We start from the raw sequence: 26,343 nt of genomic DNA on the forward strand, positions 1-26,343 counted from the left end.
TTTTACTCTTTGGAATTCAAGCAGCTACAAGCCCAGCCTGACCAACCTCAAAACCACCTGCCCATTCCTGGTATTGGTCTGGGCTTAATGATTTCATTGCATTGATTTTGATAACGTGAATTTTTGTTTTAATTAATCTACAGGAAGTTCAAAGTCGTATCAGCAATGGATGTGCACAGTCAAGGTGAGACTAAATGCGTCATTCCTTGTTCTCCAGAGTTGACATTTACTGACTTGTTCACTGCTTACTCACTTGTTACATACAGGTTTGTTCATCGACTTAACCTCGTTTGGAAGCCCTGCACATTAGTGTTAGCCATTAGTGCTGCTATAACCCACTGGGTAATCTTGGCATACCAATAATAGTTAAATAGTTGAAAGGGGATATGCCACATTTCATTTCCTTCGTCTTTTACTTTCAGCTTCATTTCATTTGACACAATGGGAGACCATTCAGCCCACCAAGCCTGTGCTAGCTCTAAGCATTCCTATTGTTGTGTTTCCCTTCACCTCTTCTTTCTCTCACCACTGGTTTCCCTGCCGCCTGACTATATTGTGTATACTTTAGAATCACCAACTAAACAGATAAAGCCATTTTATTACTTTTTGAAGTAATAAATAAACTTTTGGAAGTAGTAAATAAAGCTATTTAATTACTTTTGGAAGTGCACTGTTGTCGCTTTTTATAGATGCAATGCATTCCTCCAAGATCTCTAGTTTTAGTTGTAGATAGACAGCACTGAAACAGGCCCTTCGGCCCACCGAGTCCACGTCGACCAACGATGTCTATTCTATACACTAGGGACAATTTATAGAAGCCAATTAACCTACAAACATGCACGTCTTTGGAATGTGGGAAGGAATCCAGAGAATCCCGGTCATGGGGAGAACATACAAACTCGTACAGGCAGCACCTGTAGTCAGGATCGAACCTAGGTCTCTGCCGCTGTAAGGCAGCAACTCTAATGCCCCTGTCTCACTTAGGAAACCTGAACGGAAACCTCTGGAGACTTTGCGCCCCGCCCAAGGTTTCCGTGCGGTTCCCGGAGGTTCCCGGAGGTTTTTGTCAGTCTCCCTACCTGCTTCCACTACCTGTAACCTCCAGCAACCACCTGCAACCTCCAGGAACCGCACGGAAACCTTGGGTGGGACGCAAGTCTCCAGAGGTTTCTGTTCAGGTTTCCTAAGTGGGACAGGGGCATACCGCTTCGCCAATGTGCTGCTCTGTCTTTTTGACAAGATAGGACGCAAATAAATTGTTTTCACTGTACCGCTGTACACATGACAATAACGAACTAAACTAATAAATAAACTAAATTGGTGACCAATAATCACCGGCAGCTCGCTGCTTAGCTGGGCAAACCTTCCCCTGCCACAAACATTCAAGTCAAATGAAAAAAGCTTGAAGCTTTAAGATATATTTAGATAGGTACATGGATAGGACAGGTTTAGAGCGATATGGACCAAACACAGGCAGGTGGGACTAGTGTAGATGGAGCATGATGGTCGGTGTGGGAAAGTTGGGCCGAATGGCCTGTTACCACGCTGTATGACTCTCTACAACTCTATGAATATTTCCAGATAGATAAGTGAAGGAAATTAACAAAAATAAATTTTATTATTGTAATTGTAGATTTTTTTAAGAAAACGGTTGTTTTTTGATTTGATTTTCCTCTGTACTCACCAGATTTCCTCTTCCTTTGCAGAAGGGTGGAGCTCTGATAAATACAGTAATGACAAAAGCAAACCCTGCCATGAAAACAGCCTACAAATATGTAAGTCCCTGCAGCAAATATCAGCGGTGTGACACGCTGTGCTGGAAAAGTTTGCTGCAATTCGTGCTTACAGTGAAATCATCTTTCAACTTCAAATGAGGAAGATAGAACATAGAACAGTACAGGAACAGGCCCTTCTGCCCACAATGTCCGTGCTGCACATGATGAACTAATCTCCTCTGCCTGCATGTGAACTATATCTCTCCATTTCCTGCATATCCAAAGACCTGTTGAACACCACTATTGCAGCTGCCTCCACCACCACCTCCAGCAGTGTGTTCCAGGCACCCACCATTACACCAACACCATTGCTCAAACCTCACGTCAAAAACCTTGGCGTGATATTTGACTCCGCATTGAAATTTGACAAACAAGTCAATGCCGTGGTAAAAATTAAATTAAATTAAATTTCTTTATTTATATAGCACATTTTTAGTCAACTTGCATTGACCCCAAAGTGCTTCACATAATTACATTCACACACACAGGCAAAGGTGGGTGAAGTGTCTTGCCCAAGAACACACACAGGCAAAGGTGGGTGAAGTGCCTTGCCCAAGGACACAACGACAGTATGCACTCCAAGCGGGATTCGAACCAGCTACCTTCCGGTTGCCAGCCGAACACTTAGCCCATTGTGCCATCAGCCGAACACTTAGCCCATTGTGCCTTCTTCCAGCTTCGGACGATAGCTAAAATAAAACATTTCCTCCAATCTGACGACCCCGAAAAGATCATCCACTCATTTATCGCCTCCCGCCTAGACTACTGCAACTCCCTTTACACTGGCATCAGCCAATCATCCCTGTCCCGCCTGCAATCCGAAAAAGGGATCACATCACCCCGATTCTGGTCTCTCTCCACTGGCTCCCAGTGCGGTTCTGAATCAATTTCAAGCTCCTTCTTTATGTATACAAAGCTCTTAACGGGCTTGCCCCCACCTACATCAAAAAATCTGCTTACCCACCATACATACCATCACCAGGTCCCTCAGGTCAGCCAACTTGGGGTTACTGACCATCCCGCGGTCTAGGCATAAGCTCAGGGGCGACCACGCTTTTGCAGTTGCAGCTCCTAGACTATGGAACAGCTCATTCCTCTTCCCATCAGAACTGCCCCCTCCATCAACTCTTTTAAGTCCAGACTTAAATTTCTACTCTCAAGCCTTTCTTGAGGTCCTCTGAGGGAGTGCTGTATGTATGTATTTATGTATGTATTGTTGATCTATGTACCACTGTATGTAGCACGTTAGTACCTGCACTAATGTAAAGCACTTTGGTCAACGAGAGTTGTTTTTAAATGTGCTATAGAAATCAAATTGACTTGACTTGACACCAACTGTTACTATTATACTTTAGTATGACTGAAAATGACATGTTTTTTAAAAAAAATGATTGGATCATTTGCTAGTATCACTGATGCCTAATGTGAAACATGTTGCCAAGACCAACTCTTATCTGCCTGCACATAATCCATTCCCTGCATATCCATGTGCCTCTCCCATAGTCTTTTGAACACAACTATCATATCTTGGCAGCACGTTCCAGGCACCCATCACCCTCAAGAGCCTGCATCTGCTGGAAGCTAATTAGAGATACAGCATGGAAACATGCCTTTTGCCCCAGCGAGTCCACCGCTGACCATCGAACGATCGTTTACTTACGTTATCCCACTTTCTCACCCACTCCCTCCACACTTGGGGTATTTTTTACAGAGAGCAATTAAGTTACAAATCTGCACGTCTTAGGGATGTGGGAGGAAAGTGGAGCACCCAGAAGAAACCAATGTGGTCACCGGGAGAAGGTGCAAACTCCACACAGACAGCACCCGACCTGGGTCTCTGGCACTGTGAGGAAACACCTCTACCAGCTGCGCCACTGTGCCAACTAATAAAGCGTAAAACGTTGCCTGCATTTCTCCGTTAAACCTTGCCCTTCTCCCCAGTCCAATGAACAATTAAATAGTTTAATAAAACAAAAGCTTGTCATTGTATCTTGGTATATTTGACTATAAAATACCAATACCGAGCTGAAAGAACATCTAAAGGAAGCCATGGTCTCAGTTTTTGGTGGCGTCTCTAAAGGAAAACTGTTGTGCCTACTTAGGTTTCATATTGAGAAATGTTTTATTGCATTTAAAAGGAATGCTGCATAAAAATCTTTTATTTTTCCCTTCAAGGCTAAGAATCAAGCTAAGATGGGGATCAAAGAAATGAAGAGCATGTTAAAGCAGAAGGTACAGAGTATATCTGACTTCATTGACATTGTATTCTTTGAAACATCTAAAACAAGAAAGTTGCAAGAGACATTGTTGGCTAATGATTTGTGAAATTTGCTTAGTTCTTTGTTCAATAACATACATTTTTCATAACTGACCCCTGGGCTATTCTGATCTGTTATTGTCTCACGCTGTGGTTGAATGATCCTTTTTTTTTTGTTTGCATATTTTATTGCCGAAATATTGATGTCCCAAATATTGCTTGGAACATAACGTGCATTTTGATGAAGTTGATTGTTTTGATATGGAGGTTAAAGCTTTAAGTGTCTAATTCGTACTGAAATGGCAGCGAACTTACGTGAAATCTGCCTGGATTTGTGTGAAGCAGACTACCAGCAGAGTAAAATAAAATGTAAAATAGTCTTTTGTTAACAACAAAGTGCATGACACCTTTCCTTTGTAGATTAAATAGGAAACAGATTGTTGCTGTGTCCTTACATTCTCTCCAAATTCATTTGAACAAAAGTGCTGAGATGAGAGATGGGTTTGCTGTTAGTGGGCGGTGTAGGAAATCCCATTGACATATTCTGCCATGCCTTCAATCATAAGTTGAACAGCGGCTATTGTTTTACACAGGAAGCAAACGAAGATGATGACTTTGATAGCAGCAAGGCTACTTTTCCAAGTCTACAACAGCGATCGAATTCTGACATTTTGAAGAACAGACTTCCAGCCACGAAACGTAAAGGGGTAAGAAAAAGATTGGACCTGATGTTTTTCCTCAAACATCAATTTGTTTGCTATTCACGCTGTTCCAGTTCTCCATACTTCACTTTCATTTTCTTTGACTTTGAAAGGCTTTGCTGATTTTTTTAAAATGGAATTACTTCTCATTAATGCCACAGCTTTCCGCGTTCATTTCATATTGTTATCTCAGTAAACGAATGTTCAAAACTTGTGCTGATAAATAATATATTAGTGTGGAATACTCGTAGTTACAATCAACTTCTTCGAAATGCGTGTTATGTTCCTGGGGATTTCACTTTGGGTCTTACGAGAGGACTTCATAGAGGTATATAAAATGATGACAGGATTAGATAGGGTTGACAGTCTGGAGATTTTTTTCGCAGGGTGGAAATGTCAAAGACTAGAGGGCACAGATCTAAGATGAGAAGGACATGGTTTAAAAAAGATTTGCAGGGGAAGTTTTTTTAAACAGAACGTGGTGGGTGCCTGGAATGTGCTGCCTTGGGTGGTGGTGGAGGCAGGTATGATTGTGGTGTTTAAGAGGCTTTTAGATAGGCACATGGATGTAGAGGGCTATGAATCACAAATAGGCAGAAAGGATTAGTTTAATTTGGCATCATGTTCAGCACAGACCCTGTGGGCCGAAGGGCCTGTTCGTGTGCTGCACTGTTCTAACTTCTCTGTTGTTAGAGAGCATAAATGAAAAATGTGGGCTCTAAAGCACAGTGGAATTTTTATTTATTTTTTTATTTATTAGAAGTAGTGTACATTACAATGATATAAGCCAAAAATAACATAATGCATTTCCTGTACCACTTCATATTTTAAACTTTAAAAAGAAGAAAAGTAAAGAGAGTTAGATAGGATAGTAAGTGGACAGTGGAATTTGAGTGAACAGGGGAAGCAACTGTTTAGTTTGGTAAAGTGATAGCTGAAATATTTAGTGTTAGATCAGCTATGGAACAAAACCGGAATGAAGGGAAAAAGAGTGAACAAGCATTCTTTACAACATCTTCACGTCAGATGGTGGTTCTCTGTACAAATAGCTTTGGGACGTTAAAAGTGCTACAGAAATGACACAAGTTATAAGTTATCAACAATAATGGTGGGTGGTGAATCTGTGGAATTCATTGCCACAGAAGGCTGTGGAGGTCAAGTCAGTGGATATTTTTAAGGCAGAGATTGACAGATTCTTGATTAATACGGGTGTCAGAGGTTTAGGGGAGAAGGCAGGGAAATGAGATTGAGAGAAAAAAATGGATCAGCCATGATTGAATGTCGGAGTAGACTCGATGGGCCGAATGGCCTAATTCTGCTCCTATAACGTATGAAGTTATAAATTAAAATCTGAAAGTGTGGAACAACATGAATAATGGTAATACATGCACCTCATGTTTTACGAGTGTTTGATTTATGCATTTTTGAAAGAACACGCTTATTGCTGTAATACCAAAGCTTGATTTACACACTGGTATTTTTGGAATAACGCGTTCAAATTTACCGCTGACACGTTTACGTTTCATTTTCGCGTTTTTGAATTACGCGCTGGTTTTCAAGCACATAAACCCCTCATAAAACCCGAGGTGCCTCTGCAGATATTAACGAAGCACCAAAAGAGACTTAGAGACGCAAAATATAGAGAGTGCTGGATATCCAAAATTAAACAGAGTTTTGGAAAAATCCCGCAGGTCTGGGGGCATCGGTGGACAGAGAGTCTCGCTGACTCATTCCACTTTCCAGCAATGACCTCTCTTTGGAGCGTTCAGTTGCACCTGCCCCAAACCTGCTGCTGTTTTAGTTGACGTCAACCTGGCCTTGAGTGAATGTCAGACTGACCACACTCTCGTATGCATGGAAAGCCACGTTTAGCTTATTATTACCACGTGCACTAAAGTACAGTGAAAAGATTTTGTTTGCATGCTAACCAGTCAAAGGAAAAACTATTTGTGTATACATTCAAGCAGTCCACAGTGCACGGATAAAGAGTAAAGGATACAACATTTAGTGCAAAGATATAACATTGACGTCCAATTAAAGAAAGTTCAACGGTCTCCTAGGAGGTAGATGGGACGTCAGGACCGCACTCTAGCTGATGAGAGGACGTTTCAGATGCCTGATAACAGCTGGGGAGAAACCGTCCCTGAATCTGGATGTGCGCGTTTTTTAAACTTCTGTACCTGAGAGGGGTGAAGAGGGAGTGCCCAGGGTGAGACAGGTCCTTGATTCTGCTTGTGATTGTGCTGAAACTACTGCTGCATTTGTATGCATGATTCAGTCTCGTGAGTGAATGCAATCCTGATGACCTGTTGTACTGTTGCAGCTACTGTGTTGCAGGTGTGGTGCCAAACTCAGATCTCCTTTGGCCTGTCCAGTGGAATGGAGGTGATCTTTGGAATACTGTGCACAGTTTTGGTCACCCTTCCATAGGAAGGATGCCGTTAAGCAGGAAAGAGTGCAGAGAAGATTCACGAGGACGTTGCCTGGATTTGAGGGCCTGAGCTATAGGGAGAGGTTAGGCAAGCTCGGACCTTGTTCTTTGGAGCGCAGGAAACTGAGGGGCGATCTTATAGACGTGTATAAAACCATGAGGGGAATAGATAAGGAGAATGCACAGTCTTTTACCCAGAATAGGGGAATCAAGAACCAGAGAACATATGTTTAAGTGAGAGGGGAAAGATTTAATAGGAATCTGAGTGGCAACCTTTTTACACCGAGGGTGGTTGGTATATGGAACAAGCTGCCAGAGGAGGTACTATAGAATATAGTTGAAGCAGATACCATAACAATATTTAAAAGATGTTTGGGCAGGTGCATGGATAGGAAAGGTCTACAAGATTATATGGGCCAAACATGGGCAGGTGGGACTAAATGGACCAGTTTGTCAGCATGGATGAGTTGGGCGAAGGGCCTGTTTTTGTGTTGTGTGATTGTATGAATCTACCTTGCGCCAGTCACCTCGTGACTGTCATTATCAGCCCCGTGCACCAAAGATATTAAAAGACTGAAGCAAATCAGACACACTCCAACGATAACACAAAGTGACGAAGCTTCATTCTACAAACAGTGGTGCAGCTGGTAGAGTTGCTGCCTCACAGCGCTAGGGACCCAGGTTCGATCCTGACCTCAGGTACTGTCTGTTTGGAATTCCCCCTGAATGCGTGGGTTTCCTCTGGGTGCTCCGGTTTCCTCCCACATCCCAAAGATGTGTGTGGGGTTATAGGTTACTTGGTCCTCTGTAAATTGCCCCCGCGTGTGTAGGGAGTGGATGAGGAAGTGGGATAACTGAGAGCTAGTGTGAACGGGGATAATGGCCGGCATGGATTTGGTGGCCTAAAGGGTCTGTTTCCATGCTGTATATTTCGTTCAATCATTCAAACCCTTGCCCCATAAAGGCAATACTACATTTGTGTTGTAAAATCAGACTGGTGTTAATATTTGTTGCACATTGCAGCATTAACAGGTTGGAGAGTGAGCATTAAGTGCTGTAGCTGACACCTCCACTGGCAGGCAGCTGGCAGACCGTGTATAACCCAGGGTGCTGGTGAAGTATCAAGGTACCATTGAATTTGTAAAAACAAAGAACTGCAGATGCTGGTTTATACTAAAGATAGACACACAGTGCTGGAGTAACCCAGCTGGCCAGGCAGCATCTCTGAAGAACATGGATAGGTGATAATAGACAATAGACAATAGGTGCAGGAATAGGCCATTCGGCCCCTAGATTCACTGTGATCATGGCCGATCATCCACAATCAGTTCCTGCTTTCTCCCCGTATCCCTTGACTTCGCTATCTTTAAGAGCTCTGTCTAACTCTCTCTTGAAAGCATCCAGAGAACCAGCCTCCACCGACAGAGAATTCCACAGACTCACCACTCTCTGTGTGAAAAAGTTTTTCCTCGTCTCTGTTCTAAAAAATGGCTTACCCCTGATTCTTAAACTGTGGCCTCTGGTTCTGGACTCCCCCAACATCGGGAACATGTTTCCTGCTCTAGCGTGTCCAAACCCTTAATAATCTTATATGTTTTTCCTTAATAATCTTATATGAATATCCCTGAGAAAGGGATTAATAAAGTATCTATCTATCTATCTATCTATCTATCTATCTATCTATCTATCTATCTATCTATCTATCTATCTATCTATCTATCTATCTATCTATCTATCTATCTATCTATCTATCTATCTATCTATCTATCTATCTATCTATCTATCTATCTATCTATCTATCTATCTATCTATCTATCTATCTATTCCGTGAGGAGGGGGATTGTTGGAGGCGGGAGAGAGGATTGTCACTGATATTTGTCCATCTGACTGGAACACAGGATCTGATTATTAAGATGGGTGTTTCTGCTTTCAACATTAAAATAACAAGGAGTAATATATCAACAAGGAACTGCAGATGCTGGTTGGGGGGGAAATCAAGAACAAACAAGGCTGGCCACAAATGACCTCAGGCAGGGCAGTTCCTGGTCGGTCCATTGTTTGCTCGGGAAGGTGTGATCTGAAGAAGGGAACAATGAGGAGAACTGAGAACTGTGGAACAAGAAAGTCGACTAGGGTGCAGGGTGGGGGGGGGGGGGGGTGGAAGTTTGTAGTTCCGTTTGCAGGTTGGTGGGAGGTGTACAGAGTACTATTTTTCCAAACTACTAGAAAATATTAGCAAGGCAATGTAAACAGATGGTAAATATGTCTATTTGCAAACATTCAAGGAAGACTTTCATCTTTAAAATTCTAACTTCACTTCCAAGAATATTTGCCTGCCAACTGCTCTAATTGAGGGTGATTCTTGCAGAATCCAATTGAACCACAGTGTTTCAGGTGAAGTTCTTGTTTTCTGACTGGTACATTGATTTTTGGGCGAAGATAATTACGGCGCCTGTGTTCGTTCGGTCTTTGCTTTTTGCCCTTTTGCAAAGCTTTGAATTATAACGCAAAATGCACGGTAGCAACAGGGTTCCGTACTGGGCTGGTCAGCATGAAATGGTGCGATTGAAGTTGCCAGAATTAATTAAGAGTAGGAACACCAATGGCATTGTGCAAAGATAAAACTAAATATGGAATAATTAATTTAGTTTAATTTAAAGTTACAGCATGGGAAGAGGCTTTTCGGCCCACCATGTCCGCGCCTACTATCAATCATCTGTTCAAACTCTGAAGAAGAGTTGCGACTTGAAACGTCACCTTTTCCTTTTCTCCAGAGGTGCTGTCTGAGCCGCTGAGTTACTCCAGCTTTTTATGTCTGACTGTTCACACTAGTGTTTAAGAAGGAACTGCAGATGCTTGAAAATCGAAGGTAGACAAAAATGCTGGAGAAACTCAGCAGGTGAGGCAGCATCTATGGAGCGAAGGAAATAGGCAACTTTTCGGGCCGAAACCTTTCTTCAGACTGAAGAAGGTCTGAAGAAGGGTTTCGGCCCAAAACGTTGCCTATTTCCTTCGCTCCATAGATGCTGTTCACACTAGTTCTATGTTATGAACCTAAGCAGAGTTTAGATTCGTTTGTTTGAAGCAATAAAGAACTATTGTGTCAGTCTTTGGTTTGACTTAGTTTAGTTTAGAGATACAACATGGAGACAGGCCCTTTGGCCCACCGAGTCCACGCCGACCATCGATCACCCGTCCACACTAGTTCTACCTTATCCCACTTTCTCATCCACTCCCTACACATAGTGGACAATTGTCAGAGGGTGAACTAACCTACAAACCCGCACGTCTTTGTGGGATGTGGGAGGAAACCGCATCACCTGGAGGAAACCCACGCGGTCACAGGGAAAACGTGCAAACTCCACACACACACACAGAGCACCCGAGGTCAAATCGAACCTGGGTCTCTGGCGTGGTGAAGCAGCAGCACTACCAGCTGCGCCACTGTGCCGCCTCAGTTTGATATCTCAAAACATCGGGCTTTCCTTTTGAGGGCCCCTTTCATTGTTAAATGTCCCTTTAGCTTGCATGCACAACAACATGCATAAATATCCTATACTTAGGGATGATTAATTTACTTGAAGTCACAGGTTACTTGTCAAGAACCTTATACTCCGTTTTTAGCTACAAAAACGAGTGACATTTTACGCTTAGCTGATCAATCGTAGTCTTTTGTATGTAACGTGCTGCCGACCTCATTGATCGCGATCTGAAATCAATGACCAAGAAAAATGTCAGTTCAGTGCCTTTTCATTTTGTGGAGACTTTCGACATGCAGGGAGGCTGGGCTGTCTGCTAAATGTTCTTACTGCCTCATCACTGCTCCTCAGAACCGGAGAATTTAAAAGGCATTCCTCTTGCTCTCTCTTAACACATTCAGCCTTGCAGAACATTTTAATTATCTGCCAGAAAGTTGTTGGTTTTGTACAGGCAGCCAACATTCTTAACGGACTGCCAATGTCATCCGTGGTGACGGTTGCCATGAGTTTGTGACACTTCAAACGAGGACCATAGATGAGGTTTACTTGAATGAATCTTGATAGATATTAAGAGAGTGCATTATTTAAATGTGCCCTGCCATTTCTATGTAATGGTCCTATTTTTAAATATGCCATTTTTCGGGCCATGGAGTGAGGAAATGGATCTGCAAAATTCCGCCGTGCCTTTCCTGGCAACATCGCTGATGATGATTATGACTAAGATACTTTATTGTCACTTGTACCCAGCTAGGTGCAGTGAAATTCTTTGTGTTTGCGTACAAAGTACACAAAAGAGTCTCCACAAAGCTGCCGACAGAGTTACAAAAAGTATTCACCCCTTCTTTGTTCCCCATGACGGGTCCCCTTTAGTTCACAGCGACCCGGCCCATCCACCTCGAACTGACCTCATGAGGAAAAAGAGTAGAATTAGGCCATTCGACCCATCAAGTCTACTCCGCCATTCAATCATGGCTGATCTATCTCTCCCTCCTAACCCCATTCTCCTGCCATCTCCCCATAACCCCTGACACCTGTACTAATCAACAATCTATCTGATTACTGTATATCCACTGACTTGGCCGCCACAGCCTTGAAATTTCTCCTCATCTCCTTCCTAAAAAAACGTCCTTTAATTCTGAGGCTATGACCTCTAGTCCTCGACTCTCCCACGAGCGGAAACATCCTCTCCACATCCACTCTATCCAAGCCTTTCACTATTCTGTTTGTTTCGATGAGGTACCCCCCTCATTCTTCTAAACTCCAGCAAGTGTAGGTGCAGTGCTGACAAACGCTCATCATAGGTTAACCCACTCATTCCTGGGATCATTCTTGTAAACCTCCTCTGGACCCTCTCCAGAGCCAGCACATCCTTCCTCAGATATGGTGCTCACAATTGCTCACAGTACTCCATTGGTCTCTGATGCTCTGTCCACGTCCCACCTCCATTCGAGACTCTGGCCTGACCTCGAGACTCCGACACGTCCCCGGCCCATCCCGACCTCATCCGCGGGGGCTCCGTCCCGACCTCGCGGCTCCGACCTCATCCTTGGCCAGAGCCCTCGAGGAAAACATCCTCGTTTTCCCGTTGCAGGGAAGCTTTCTCAAGACGTTGGTGAGACCGCATTTGGAGTATTGTGTTCTATTTTGGTCTCTCTGCTCTAGGAAGGAAAGAGTGCAAAGAAAATCTAGCAGGGATCTGCGCAAAAACTCTTTACATTCTTTCGTTTTGTTTTATCTGCAGTGATTAAAGCACTAAGCTGGAAAAGGGTGCAGAGAAGATTCACGAGAATGTTGCCAGGAATCGAGGACCTGAGCTATGGGGAGAGGTTGTGTTGGCTCGGACTTTAATCCTTGGAGAGCAGGACGATGAGGGGATATTTTATAGAGATGCATAAAATCATGAGGGGAATAGATAGGTTGAATGCACAGAATCTTTTTTTTCCCAGGGAAAGGGAATCAAGGACTGGAGGAACTAGGTATAAGGTGAGAGGGAAAAGATTAAACAGAGACCTGAAGGCATCTTTATGGGTTTATGAAATAAGTTGCCAGAGGATGTAGTTGATGCAGATATGATAACAAGATTTAAAAGACATTTGGACTATAAGGTGAGAGGGAAAAGATTAAACAGAGACCTGAAGGCATCTTTATGGGTTTATGAAATAAGTTGCCAGAGGATGTAGTTGATGCAGATATGATAACAAGATTTAAAAGACATTTGGACAAGTTGATGGATAGGAAATGTTGGGTACAACTATGGGCCATTATAAATAACATAGAAATATAGAACATAGAACAGTACAGCACAGGAATATAGCTCTTCAGTCCACCATGTCTGTGCCGAACATGGTTCAAAGAAGGGTTTCGGCCCAAAACGTTGCCTATTTCCTTCGCTCCATCCAGCATCTGCAGTTCCTTCTTAAACACCAATTGTTATCTGCCTGCATATGATCCATATCCATGTTCCCATCCAAAAATGTCTTAAAAGCCACAATCATATCTGCCTCCACTACCGTCCCTGGCAGCACATTTCAGGGAACCAATACCCTCGGTGTAAGAAACATTTGCCCCACACATCTCCTTAAAACTTTGCCCCGCTCAGCTGGAAGCTGTGCCGTCTTGTCTTTGAAAAGGTTTAGACTGTCTACTCTATCTGTGCCTCACATAATTTCATGTACTTCTAGACTGGAGAAACTCAGCAGTTCAGAAAGGATCTCCGTTCCCTCTGCTGCTCTTCATCAATGCCAAAGCTCTCCTGATATTTTCTGCATTTAGTTTAAATTTCTGGTATCTACAATATGCGGGTTTGTAAGTTAATTGGTCTCTGTAAATTACCCCTAGTGTGTAGGGAGTGGATGAAAAAGTGGGATAACATAGAACTAGTGTGAACGGGTGATCGATGGTTGGCGTGGACATGGTGGGCCAAAGGCCCTGTTTTCAGGCGGAATCTTTCAGCGGGTCAGGCAGCATCTCTGGAGAAAAGGAATAGGTGACGTTTCGGGGTCACAACCTTTCTTTAGACCCTGAGAATAATTGTGTCTAAACAAGGGTTCCGACCAGAAACATCAGCTATTTCTTCTTTCTAGGGATGCTGCCTGGCCCGCTGAGCTACTCCAGCATTTTGGGTCGATCCAAGAAGGTCTTGTTGATCACATTTCTTCCTGTACTGTGATGCAGATAAGGAGTCTAGCACCACTGGTGTAGAGGGAGCATTGATCCAACTAAGGTGAAGTGCTTTTGTAAATACGTTCTTCCAAGCTAACCCCCCCAGTCTAGTTCAGTCAAAAAACCACTGAGTCAAGCACTGGAACAACTAAATGTTATTTTTAGATTGAACAGCAAATTCCCCTATACGACACCTAAACCACCGCGGGTTCGATCCTTGTCTCTGCCTGGCCAAGCTCTTCAGCCTTGTGCAAGGAGACACACTCTAAAGGGCCACGCAGTCCCAAGCGCACTTCCAGAAGATCTACAAAGGACCTCGTGGGGGCTACCTTTTATAGGTCCCCGAACCTTGAGAAGCCGAACTACATAGGGGTGGTCTCTTTACAATCCAATCAAACATATTAATTACATCACTACATTATTGACAGTTATCCAAACCAATAACAAAGTCCCCCATACATTGTTTCTAGGAGAAGCTTCTGGAAGAAGCTAACTTAACTTGAATAATGCAACATTTACCCTGGAATTCAAAACAACCCTGCCAGGGCTTAACACTTTGGCCAATCAACAAACAGCAGGGCAACTGTCTAGCAACATTATTTACAATATTTACAACGCTGTTGCAGTAATCCAATCAACTTCATGCATTTTACACTTCTTTTTAGGTCCTCAGCAGAAATCTCATTCATTCTGTCAATTGAAGAGATACTCGTACATTTCTTATCTGCAACACTGATCTGTGCCCTAGACTTACTGGCACCATTCAGCAGCTTGTCTTATATCTGCAGAAACACAGACTTGACCAAAATGGCCTAACAATGCATGAACCCTTTACTAAATTTTGGTGCTATTCCTTCTCTGTTTTGGCCAGGATTTACACTTTCACCAAAACCCATTCAAGTCGTCAATTTTGTGAGAATATACCTACAATCTTCAGCTGAGGGAATTGAGCTCGCATCTGCGGCTCCTTCCCACACAGGCTCTTCATGGAGGTGGGCAGTTTCTCAAATTCTTGCAAGCCAAGTCATTGCACAAAGGCGGATAGGACTCATCTTTATCTCACTGCGAATTGCCACCCGAAACAACCTCTCCCTTTAAACGCAGCGCTATTGTTAAGAACGTACCTGCATTCGCTCTAGAGCAGGAGAAGAACACTGCTGGAATCCTGAGCAAAACGCAAAGTCCTGGAGGAACTCAGCGGGTCAGGCAGCGTCTGTGGAGGGAATGGACAAATTGCATTTTGGGTCAGGATCCTTCTTCAGACAGTTGAAGTAGGGGGAGAGAAAGCTGGAAAACAAGAGGTGGGGCAGGACGACATCTGCCAAGTGACAGGTGGATACAGGTGAGGGGGATGATTCGCAGATGAGTGGAGTAAGTAACAATGGCTGGAGGTGAGGGGACAAAAGAGTATCAGTTATGGAGAGGAGTGAATTGTAAAGGGATAAAAGGGAAATTAGGGAATCGGGCATGGGAGATGAATGGGAGATGATGAGTGTGATGGGTCATGAGCTGATCTACCTCTTCCTCCTAACCCCTTTCTCCCCATAACCCTTGACACCCGTACTAATCAAAAATATTTCTATCTCTGTCTTAAAAATATCCATTGATGGCCTCCACAGCCATCTGTCGCAAAGAATTCCACAAATTCACCACCACCCTCTGACTAAAGAAATTCTTCCTCAGTTCCTTCTGAAGGTCTAGTCCTAGTCCTAGACTCTCCCACTAGTGGAAACATCCTCTCCACATCCACTCTATCCAAGCCTTTCACGATTCAGAAAGTTTCAATGAGGTCTCCCGTCATCCTTCTAAACTCCAGCGAGTACAGGCCCAGTGTCGTCAAACGCTCATCATATGTTAACCCACTCATTCCTGGGATCATTCTTGTAACCCTCTCCAGCACCAGCCTCCCTCAGATATGGTGCCCATTGCATGTACATGTACAGGAGACACATTTACAATGGAGAGGAAAAGAGCAGGATGACTGGGGAGGGGTTGGAAGGTTGAATATTGCCTTTTTATCTAGCAGTATTTTCTTTCCCATCAATAATTTTGTGAAACTTAAATGAATTTAAAAATAAATTCAGGTGTGCTGCAAAGCATTCAATTATTTGCCGGAACTAAAACAACTGAATTTGAAGTCACCGCAGGATTTTGGCCAATTATTCATGCAATTGAAATGTAGACACAAGGAACTGCAGATGCTGGTTTACAAAAAAAGACACAGTAAAGGACCTATCCCACTTGGGCGTCACTTACGCGACATCATTTACGCGTCACGGCGCGCGCATGGTGTGCATTACGTGCGGGTGGTGCGTGGTGACGTAGGCAGTTACGCGTAGTGCGACACGGTGTCCCAGGATTTTGGGATTCACAAAATCTTTGCGCGCCACCTGTGTGACGCGTAAATGACGCCCAGGTGGGACAGGTCCTTAACTCAGCAGGCCAGGCAGCTTCTCTGGAGAACATGGACAGTTCACTACCCTTCTTAACGCAATTCTACTCTGCCATCTTGTGGTCAAAATGCATTGTTTTGAATGTGATTATTGAATGAAACATGGAGGTAAATTATCTATTAAATAAAAAAGAAAGTTTGTGACTGGACCATAAACAGTTCACACCCGGGACCCCAGAATCAGTGAGGATGTAGGAGCATTTCTTGAGGCAAGGTGGTGCAATTGTTACTGTTGCTGCCCCAGAGCCCCGCACACCAGGTTCGATCCTGACCTCAGACGCTGTGAGGGTGTGTGCAAACTCTCGCTGTGACTGCCTGGCTTCTCTGATGCTTCCCTTTCCTCCCACATGCCCAAGATGTGTTGGCTGCCCAAGGTTCTAGCATGTGCAGCCCCTTGTGTCCCCCAGTTGGTTAATTTGCTCCCGTAAATGGCCCTTGGGGTCAGTGGGCAGCAGGAGTCTGGTGGGGAGAGTAAGCTGAATGGGAGGTGAAGGGAACTCAATGGTCGGTGTGTGTGACGCAGACTGAAAGGTCTGACTTGCGCTGCGTGTATCTATGACAATGAGTAGACAGTCTGAACCTTTCACCCCAGGGTGGAAATGCTAAAGACCAGCGGACATGGCTTTAAGGTGAGAAGGGGAAAGTTGAAAGTAGATTCTGTGTACAAAATCTTGCCCCGCACATCTCTTTTACACTGTGCCCGTCTCACCTTGAAGCTACGGCCTCTAGTCTTCAACATAGGGTGTGAGTGTGGTGGTTGCCTGGAACGCACTGCCAAGCAATCAGTGGAAAGATAATGCATGATTACACTCAAGCCATTCACCGTGTATAATGAGAAGGGAATAACATTCAGTGCAAGATTAAGCCAGTGAAGTCTGATCAAAGATAGTCCGAGGGTCACCAATGAGGTAGATAGTAGTTCAGGACTGCTTTCTAGTTGTTGGTGCGATGGTTCAGTTGCCTGATAACAGCTGGGAAGAAACTGTCCCTGAATCTAGAGGTGTGCGTTTTCACACATCTGTACCTCTTGCCCAATGGGAGAGGGGAGAAGAGGTAGTGACCAGGGTGCGACTCGTCCTTGATTATGCTGCTGGACTTGCCGAGGCAGAGTGAGGTATAAATGGAGTCAATGGAAGGGAGGTTGGCTTGTGTGATGGTCTGGGCTGCGTCCACAATTCATTGCCTTTGCAATTCCTTGCGGCCACGCGTATCAATATGCTATGACCTATCAATGACCTGGTGAAGCCTCTGCATCTCACTGTCGGTCAGGGGCGGAAAGCCCGGGGGGGCCAGAGGGGAAACACGTCCCCCCCATGTTTTGAGAGGTGGGAGACATCCCTTCCCAAGTTTTGTAATCCAGATTTTAAAACCCAGTGAAATCTCCGCATTCCGCGAGACAGTGTGGGTGGGACTGATGATCGAGGGCGCCGATTGGACGAGAGAGACGTCGATCAGCAGGCGACGGGGCGGGACATGATTCAGCGCGATGATTGGAGGAGGGAGGAGAGGGGGGGGGGGGTGGGTAGTTTATTTTGTTGAGTGACACTTTTCATCAATTACTCTGCAGTTTGCAAAAACATAATTGCTAGTAGTTTTATCCCAGAGTGGAAATGTCAATGACCAGAGGGCATAGTTTAGTTTAGTTTTAGTTTAGTTTAGAGATACAGGTCGGAAACAGGACCTTCGGCCCACCGGGTCCGCGCCGACCAGCGATCCCCGTATATTAACCCGATCCTACACACACCAGGTGCAATTTACACTTATACCAAGCAAATTAACCTACAAACCTGTACGTCTTTGGAGTGTGGGGTGAAACCGAAGATCTCGGAGAAAACCCACGCAGGTCACAGGGAGAACGTACAAACTCCATACAGACAGCACCCTAGTCGGGATCGCACCCGGCTCTCCGGCGCTGTATTCGGTGCAAGGCAGCAGCTCTACCATTGCGCCACCGTGCCGACGTAGGTTGATGGGGAGAGGGACAAAGTTAAACGGAGATGTGCGGGGCAGGTTTTTTTACAGTGACGGTGGGGAATGCCTGGAACACGTTGCCCTGGGTGGTGGTGGAGACAGAAATGTTAGTGGTGTTTGTGGCATTTAGATAGGCATGTGGATATGCAAGGAATGGACGGATATGGATGGTGTGCGGGCAGAAGAGATGAGTTTAACTTGGCATCATGTTCTGCACTGACATTGTGGGCCAAAGTGGCTGTTCTTGTGTTGTGCTGTTCCATGTTCTGAAGCAGCACTATGTGTGCCAGCTTACAACCCAGCGGTATGAATATTGATTTCTCTAATTTCAAGTAACCCTTGCATTCCCTCTCACTCTACCCCTCCCCCACCCTGGTCATCCTGCTAGTTTGACTGTTCGCATCCCTTCATTATCACCTCTGCCACAACTCACAATGAATCATTGTGGGCACCTTGGTCGTCACTGTGTGTCCGATTTGAACCTTTTCCTACCTTTAGTCTCCTTCTCCCCTGGCTCTCAGTCTAAAGAAGGGTCTCGACCTGAAACGTCACCTATTCCTATTTCTCCAGAGATGCTGCCTGTCCCGCTAAGTTACTCCAGCATTTTGTGTCTATCTTTGGCACTTTTTTCAAAATGTAATCAGGTTTAATTTGTTCCATTTGATTAAATCTAGTGCTTTGCATTGTGACGGTTCGCTCTTCTAAAGGCCTCAAGTGGAAAAAAAAGCTAGATTTTCACTTTTTTTTTATCCGACAAAAGTTTAAAAAATAAAATGTGCAAATTAAATTATGCAGCCAGGCCTAAAGCAGCTTATAGGATGATCATCTGCTCTAGACACCAACTGCGTACCAGCACTGTTTTTGTCCACAAAATAAGCACCGGTTAAAATCAGTGCAGGTAACAAAGGAATTCTCCGCAGTGTCTCGATTCCCTTGACATTGATATTTATGAGCTGATTTGGAGTCTACATTATGAGCATAAGCTGCAGAGAGTAAGCCTTTATTCCCTTGAGTACAGACGATGAGGATCTAATTGAGGTGTTTACAATGATTAAAGGATTTGACGGGGTACATAGAAACTATTCCTCAGATGGAAGGACTTCAAAACATAGGAGCACAAGCTGGGCGACATCAGGAAGAACTTATTCATGAAAAGATTTGTGGAAATTGAGGAGATTCTTCACACAAAGGAGATTAATTGAAGATCCCAAAGTGGTCGATATTATTTCTTGAACGAGTTCATCCAGGGATAGGGAGCCAAAGAGAGATGGTATTGATCTCGCTATCACCTCCATTCGCTCGGCACAGTGGCACAGCGGGTAGAGCCTCTGCCTCATCACGCCGGAGACCCGGGTTCAATCCTGACCTCGGGTACTGAGTTTGCACGTTCTCACTGTGACCGCGTGGGTTTCCTCCGGGTGCTCCGGTTTTTCTCCCGCATCCCTAAGACGTGCGGCTTTTCTGGGTTAATTAGTGTAGACTAGTGCATGTTCCTTTAGGATGTAGACTAGTGCATGTTCCTTTAACATAGTGACCTCACCACTACTAACCACTCCCCATATCACCAGTATAATTGTAACCTCCCCACCACTTCGCAACCTTTGGCTCCCCTGCGAGTTTGCAGTCGGACAACGGTAGCCAGTTTTCAAGTGCGGAGTTCCGCAATTTAGCTGCCATCCCACTTCTGACACCATGTAAAGACCAGTCAAAGCGCACTATGTCTTCACTACTGTTTTATTACTAATCACACTACTCATACACATTACTGCCCTAGCTGTCCGTGGTCTGTCACCGGAGCTAGAGAGCGATCTAGAGGTGGGGAGGTTACAATTATACTGGTGATATGGGGAGTGGTTAGAAGTGGTGAGGTCACTATGTTAAAGGAACATGCACTAGTCTACAATTAGCCTCTGTAAAATAGATCCTATTATGTTGGGAGTGGATGAAAATGTGTGATAACATGGAACTAGTGCGAATGGGTGATCGCTGGTGGTAGTGGACTGAAGGACCTGTTTCCATGCTGTTCCTTTCAACCAGTCAATCTGTCAGTTGAAATCTGCTCGAGTGCCACAGAAAACTCAAATGATCGAGTGGCATGTATGTTTTGTTCTTGTGTTTTTAATTAAAAAAAATAGGTGTCACTATGAACCATGTGAATGCATTGAAACGGAATAATCACTTTTCAAAAGACAGTGGCGTGAATGAAAATTATAATAGCATATCTGTTTTCAAAAACTAATTGATCAAGATATATTAAGTTCACTTTCCTTAGAAACAAAAGTTATGTTTTAACAGATTTGTGAATGGGTCTGCATATTTCATTACCTGAAAAGTTTTCAGTTCTTCAAGGAGGGATATAAGTATCCCAACGAGTTATGCAAATTCTGAAGCAGAATTGTCTACTCCCACTCAGAGTCTGTCAAAATCTTTTATCTGACAGCATTACTTAAGTTGCTTTGAAATTTAATGAAATGTCAGAATTTTGCAGTCAAAAGCAATACCGAAAGGAGAAAATTGATAACATGAAAATAATTTCAATGTACCAGCCTTAGAACTTCAAAGTTACATAACTCTTTGGCTTAACTTCCTCCATCATTTTATATAACACAAACAGAAAGTGGTTTATATATAGCAGGAGGCTTTAGTTAAACGGTTGAATAGATTACTGCATCTATAGATAAATGGAGCAAATAGTGATTTGGGAATGAGGTAAATTTGAGATTTCCTACAGACCAATGGTGAAGTATCTCTAAATTGAACCAAGTCTTTTATCTGCAACTTTCTTGTTCCTACCTAAGTGTGTTGACTTATTTTCTTCCAGAGCTCGTGACAAGCAGAATATATGCGAGACTGTAATTTTCCTCGCAGATTTACTTCAGCGGATGCCTTGAAATTTTAGATTTCATTAATGCAGAAACATTGCAACTTGTAACCACATCTTCAAACATTTTGCTTGGACCAGAACTAGGAAATAATAGGAAATAGAAAAATACTGCGGATTCTCCAAAACTGGAAATACAACAAATACAATATTGGGAACATTCAGTTAAAACTAATTGCTTTCTCTCTTTCTCGCTTACGATGAAAGTCTAAACTTTACACTGTAGAGATGCAGCGCGGAAACAGGCCCTTCGGCCCACCAAGTGTGCACCGACCAGCGATCCTGTACATTAGCGCTATCCTACACATTAGAGGTTAATTTACAATTCTTCCATGTACGCTGTTGTAGTACCTGCCTCAACTACCTCCTCTGGCAGCTTCTTCCACATACTCACCGCCCTCTGGATGAAAACGTTGCCCCTCAGGTTCCTGTTAAATCTTGCCACTCTCGTCTTAAACAAATGTCCTCTTGTTTTTGATTCCCCTACCCTGGGTAAAAGACTGTTAATTCACCCTATCTACGCACCTTTATACACATCTATAAGATCCTCCTCCTCCACCCATCCTCTCACTATAGTTCAGGCCCTCCAGTCTTGGCAACATTCTCGTAAATCTCCTCTGCACAAATTTCCAACTTGTAACCGCAGGGATAGACAGAATCTCAGCGTTCCTCACAGCAGCAGACCCTCTAGTGATGTTTAGATAAAGGAGGACCCGGCATGGGGGGGCCGCTGTTAGGAGGGGGAGGGGGGAAAACAAAGAGGGACCTGCCGCGGGGGTACTTTGTAACTTTGTAAGTGCCCTTTATGAGCGACTATTTGCATACCTTGGGTGTGCAAGCAAGGAATTTCACTGACTTGTCTCATGGGACAATAAACGATTCAATTCAATTCAATCTCCATGTCACTGTGCACGGGCACGGTGGCGCAGCGGTAGAGTTGCAGCCTTACAGCGCCAGAGACCCATGTTCAATCCTGACTACGGGTGCTGTCTGCACGGAATTTGTATGTTCTCCCTGTGACCGCGTGGGTTTCCTCCGGGTGCTCCGGTTTCCTCCCACACTCCAAATACGTCCGGGTTTGTAGGTTAATTGGCTTGGGTAAAAATTGTAAATTGTCCCTAGTGTGTGTTGGATAATGCTGGTGTACGGGGTACAGACTCAGGGGGCTGAAGGGCCTGTTCCCGCGTTGTATCTCTAAACTAAACTCAAATTCTGCTAGAGACGGACACAAAACACTGGAGGAACTCAGCGGGACAGGCAGCATCTGTGGAGAGAAGGAATGGGTGACGTTTCCGGTCGAGACCCTTCTTCAGACTCTCCTGGACAGTAATCATTCAGAAAGAACTGCGCTTTACATATTTCCATGGACATTTCAAGAATTGTTTGCTCTAGAAACATCAATCCCTGTGAAAACCACGGCAACAACGGGTGCTAGCTTTGATTTTAGTGTGGAGACCTCCTCGTAACTCTGGTACAGAACTCACTCATTAGCCTTCAGTGGCTGGAAACAAGATTCTTGCAAAGCAGAAGTCTTAATTTGTAAAGGGACTTAATTACCTCACAGTATGGCACTCCTCATGAAGCTGTTAACGTTATTTCCCTGTTTAAAGTTTAGAAAAGGGTGGAAGCACTCTGGAAAGACTAAAACCCTTCTCTTTTACACACACACACAAAGTAAAAAGGATGACTTTCTATTAAAAACAGCTTGGCTTTCACTCATTAACACAGACGGGCCAATAAAATAGTAATTACTGCATTTGACAACTGTTTTCCCCACTGCACACAGTTTTGACCTGTGATGCTGTTCAAACTATTAATCAAACTTACCTGCTAACACTTACAATCATTTAACTATTTCTTAATGAAAAGGCTCCTGTAAAATCCTGCATCACTCAACCTACCAAAAAAACAGATGCGCAATAGATATTAGATCTATTTAAAGTCAATGAAATTTTAATAAATAATACCAAATATCATCGCTTTTGTTAAAAATATAGTGTTCAGTACTATATTTTGTCACAGATAAAGAAAATGAAATTTAGTGTATCAAATTTCAGTACAAAATTAGGTGTAGGTTTATTATTGTCACTTGTACCGAGGTAGAGAGAAAAGCTTTGTTTTGTTTGCTGTACAAACACATTGATAAAATGCTGCAATACTCAGCGGGTCAGGCAGCGGCTTTGGAGAGAAGGAATATGTGACGTTTGGGTCAGAGCCCTTCTTCAGACACATGACAGCTTGTCGACCAGGCTTCTGAATGGTCCTTCCATAAGCTCGGTACTGTCTGGCTCTCCTCTACCCCATTGCGGACATTGGACTTTGTCTGTGGAACTGATGGCCTGAGAACTATATTCTGCACTCTGTATCTTTCCCTTTGCTCTAGCTTTTGTGCTTGAGTTTGATTTGATTATATTGATGTGTATAACATTATCTGATCAGATTGGATCGCATGCAAGACAAAGCTTTTCACTGTACCTCGGGACATGTGACAATAACAAACCTAAACCTATTAAGTATACAGGAGGTAGACAAAAATGCTGGAGAAACTCAGCGAGTGAGGCAGCATCTATGGAGCGAAGGAAATAGGCAACGTTTCGGGTCGAAGCCCTTCTTCAGACTACACACCTACACAGGAGGTGGTTGTTTAACTTTTCACACAGTTTTTATTTTTTAAGTAAACAGGAGGTGGTTGTTGCAATCAAATTGAAATTGCGGTTTAGTTATCAAAAGGTTTAATTGTTTAACTTATCTTTAAATTGGAAAATTGTTTAAAAAGTTAAACAATGAAACTTCTTGAGACAAAACTACTATTTCAATGTGATTGCAACAATCACCTCCTGTTTACTTAAAAAGTAAAAATTGCCTGAAAAGTTAAAGCAAACTTAATATCCACTAGGTTTTTTATTGCTTACCAGGCACCCACTGCCCTCTGTGTAAACACCTATCCCACACATCTCCTTTAAACTTTTCCCCTCTCACCTTAAAGCTATGCCCTCCGTTCTTTACAGTGACCATTCCCATTTTACCATGTTGTTAAAGTTGCCCAGAACAAAAATGTAACCAATTTCAGCATTATCATAGACATAGAAACATAGAAAATAGGTGCAGGAGGAGGCAATTCGGCCCTTCAAGCCAGCACCGCCATTCATTGTGATCATGGCTGATCGTCCCCAATCAATAACCTGTGCCTGCCTTCTCCCCATATCCCTTGATTCCACCAGCCCCGAGAGCTCTATCTAACTCTCTTAAATCCATCCAGTGATTTAGCCTCCACTGCCCTCTGTGGCAGGGAATTCCACAAATTCACAACTCTCTGGGGGAAAAAGTTTTTCCTCACGTCAGCCCTAAATGGCCTTCCCTTTATTATAAGACTGTGGCCCCTAGTTCTGGACGTCCAACATTGAGAACATTTTTCCTGCATCTAGCCTGTCCAGTCCTTTTATAATTTTATATGTTTCTATGAGATCCCACTCATCCTTCTAAACTCCAGTGAATACAAGCCTCGTCTTTTCAATCTTTCCTCATATGACAGTCCCGTCATCCCAGGGATCAATCTCGTGAACCTACGCTGCACTGCCTCAATCACAAGGATGTCCTTCCTCAAATTAGGAGACCAAAACTGTACACAGTACTCCAGATGTGGTTTTACCAGAGTCCTATACAACTGCAGAAGAACCTCTCCACTCCTATAGTGAAATCCTCTTGTTATGAAGGCCAACATTCATCAGGTCATCGGTGGTGGCTCTGATTAGTTCTGAACCTTTTCATACCTCATGTTTCCCTCTCCCCTGACTCTCTGTCTGAACAAGGGTCTCGACCCGAAATATCACCTATTCCTTTTCTCCAGAGATGCTGCCTGACCCGCTGAGATGCTCCAGCATTTTGTGTCTATTTTCAGCATCTGTGAGGTTTACGAAACCACAGCGAGTGTTTGGGGGGGAAAATAAACCTCGGAGACAGTTTTGAATTTTGAAGAATATTCCAGGGCCGTTGCACGCAGTGTGAATTCCACCGAGATGAGAATTGGTCGCTACTTTACAGCCAATTAGTTCATGAGAATTTTTTTTAAATCTGGAGCTGTATTTTTGTGTGTCACTAATCTACGTGCAAACATGCGTAACCCTTCACCAGTCACTTGTTTCAAAGAAGATTGCATGCCTGCTCGTTCCTGAGCTTTGCTGGCAGTGCGTGGGTGTGGTTGGACATTTAGGAGCAAGGTTCTTGGTTTCTGGCCTTTTGTGTTTGTGCATTGCAGCCTATAATGGCTGGGGTTAGCTGTTTTGCTATTTGTTTTGTTAACTATAGGACGCCGCTCATGATAACAGATGGCACCCCTTGGGCTAAGTAAGCCACAATGGCAGGGCATGGGAGAATGGAAGGTGCACACATCTTAATTCCCAAGCCCTATTAACGGTGAATAAAAATGAATGGAAGAGGGATTTTTTTTTGTACATTTCTGCATATTCTTTTGGCTTCTGAATTCTCACCTTTGTAATTAATGAGGCAGTTCAAAGTACTTGTGTGTCCCAGGATGGACTGGGCAGAGAGCGACGTGAAGCCTGGGATTTAATAGCTGTTCCCTCAAGGTTATCAGGGTATTGCTTGGAAATCCCATTGTGGGGGGAGAGGTGCTTAAAAATACATTTCATTTCAACACCCACAAAATGGGTATCCATGTCATTATTGGGCCTCCATCCTCATATTTACTCTGCAAATATTGCCTTCCATCATTGCTAATTGTTCCAAGAATTTATTGTGTGGGAGGGGAATTTTAATTCAATTGGAAAAGGTGCGGTAGAGATTTTCACCTTGCTGCATTTAGAACAGAACGTGGGTGGAGACCATTACACAGCACTAGGGGCAGCACGGTGACACAGCGGTAGAGATGCTGCCTCACAGCGCCAGAGACTGCTGTACGGGGTTTGTACATTCTCCCTGTGACCGCGTGATGCTCCGATTTCCTGCCACACTTCAAAGGCGTATAGGGTTGCAGGTTAATTTGCATCAGTAAGAATTGTAAATTGTCCCTAGTGTATAGTTAGTGTTAGTAAATGGTGTGAATGCTGGTCGGCGCAGACTCGATGGGATGAAGGGCCACTTTCCGCGCTGTATCTCTTAAAGTCTCAGCACTAATCTCAGTAACTATGGTCTTCCACGGACTGTGTCTTTGGTTGCATCACAAACTTCAGTTTCATGCATTATTATGGTTACCCAGTAATATGGTTGTAAATGTA

General features: G+C 43.7%; 1 protein-coding gene across 2 annotated transcripts in view; it reads left to right on the forward strand.

Moving 5' to 3' along the window:
* Positions 1-26,343, forward strand: part of dennd1b (DENN domain containing 1B) — a 280,956-nt gene that overhangs the window by 240,322 nt on the left and 14,291 nt on the right. For both annotated transcript variants that reach the window (XM_033027984.1, XM_033027985.1), the window contains 4 exons: positions 144-184; positions 1,707-1,775; positions 3,951-4,007; positions 4,626-4,739. In XM_033027984.1, coding sequence (XP_032883875.1) covers positions 144-184; positions 1,707-1,775; positions 3,951-4,007; positions 4,626-4,739 — 281 coding nt within the window. The remainder of the gene's footprint in view (positions 1-143; positions 185-1,706; positions 1,776-3,950; positions 4,008-4,625; positions 4,740-26,343) is intronic.

Source organism: Amblyraja radiata, chromosome 10 (assembly GCF_010909765.2).
Source record: "Amblyraja radiata isolate CabotCenter1 chromosome 10, sAmbRad1.1.pri, whole genome shotgun sequence".
NCBI lineage: Eukaryota > Metazoa > Chordata > Chondrichthyes > Rajiformes > Rajidae > Amblyraja > Amblyraja radiata.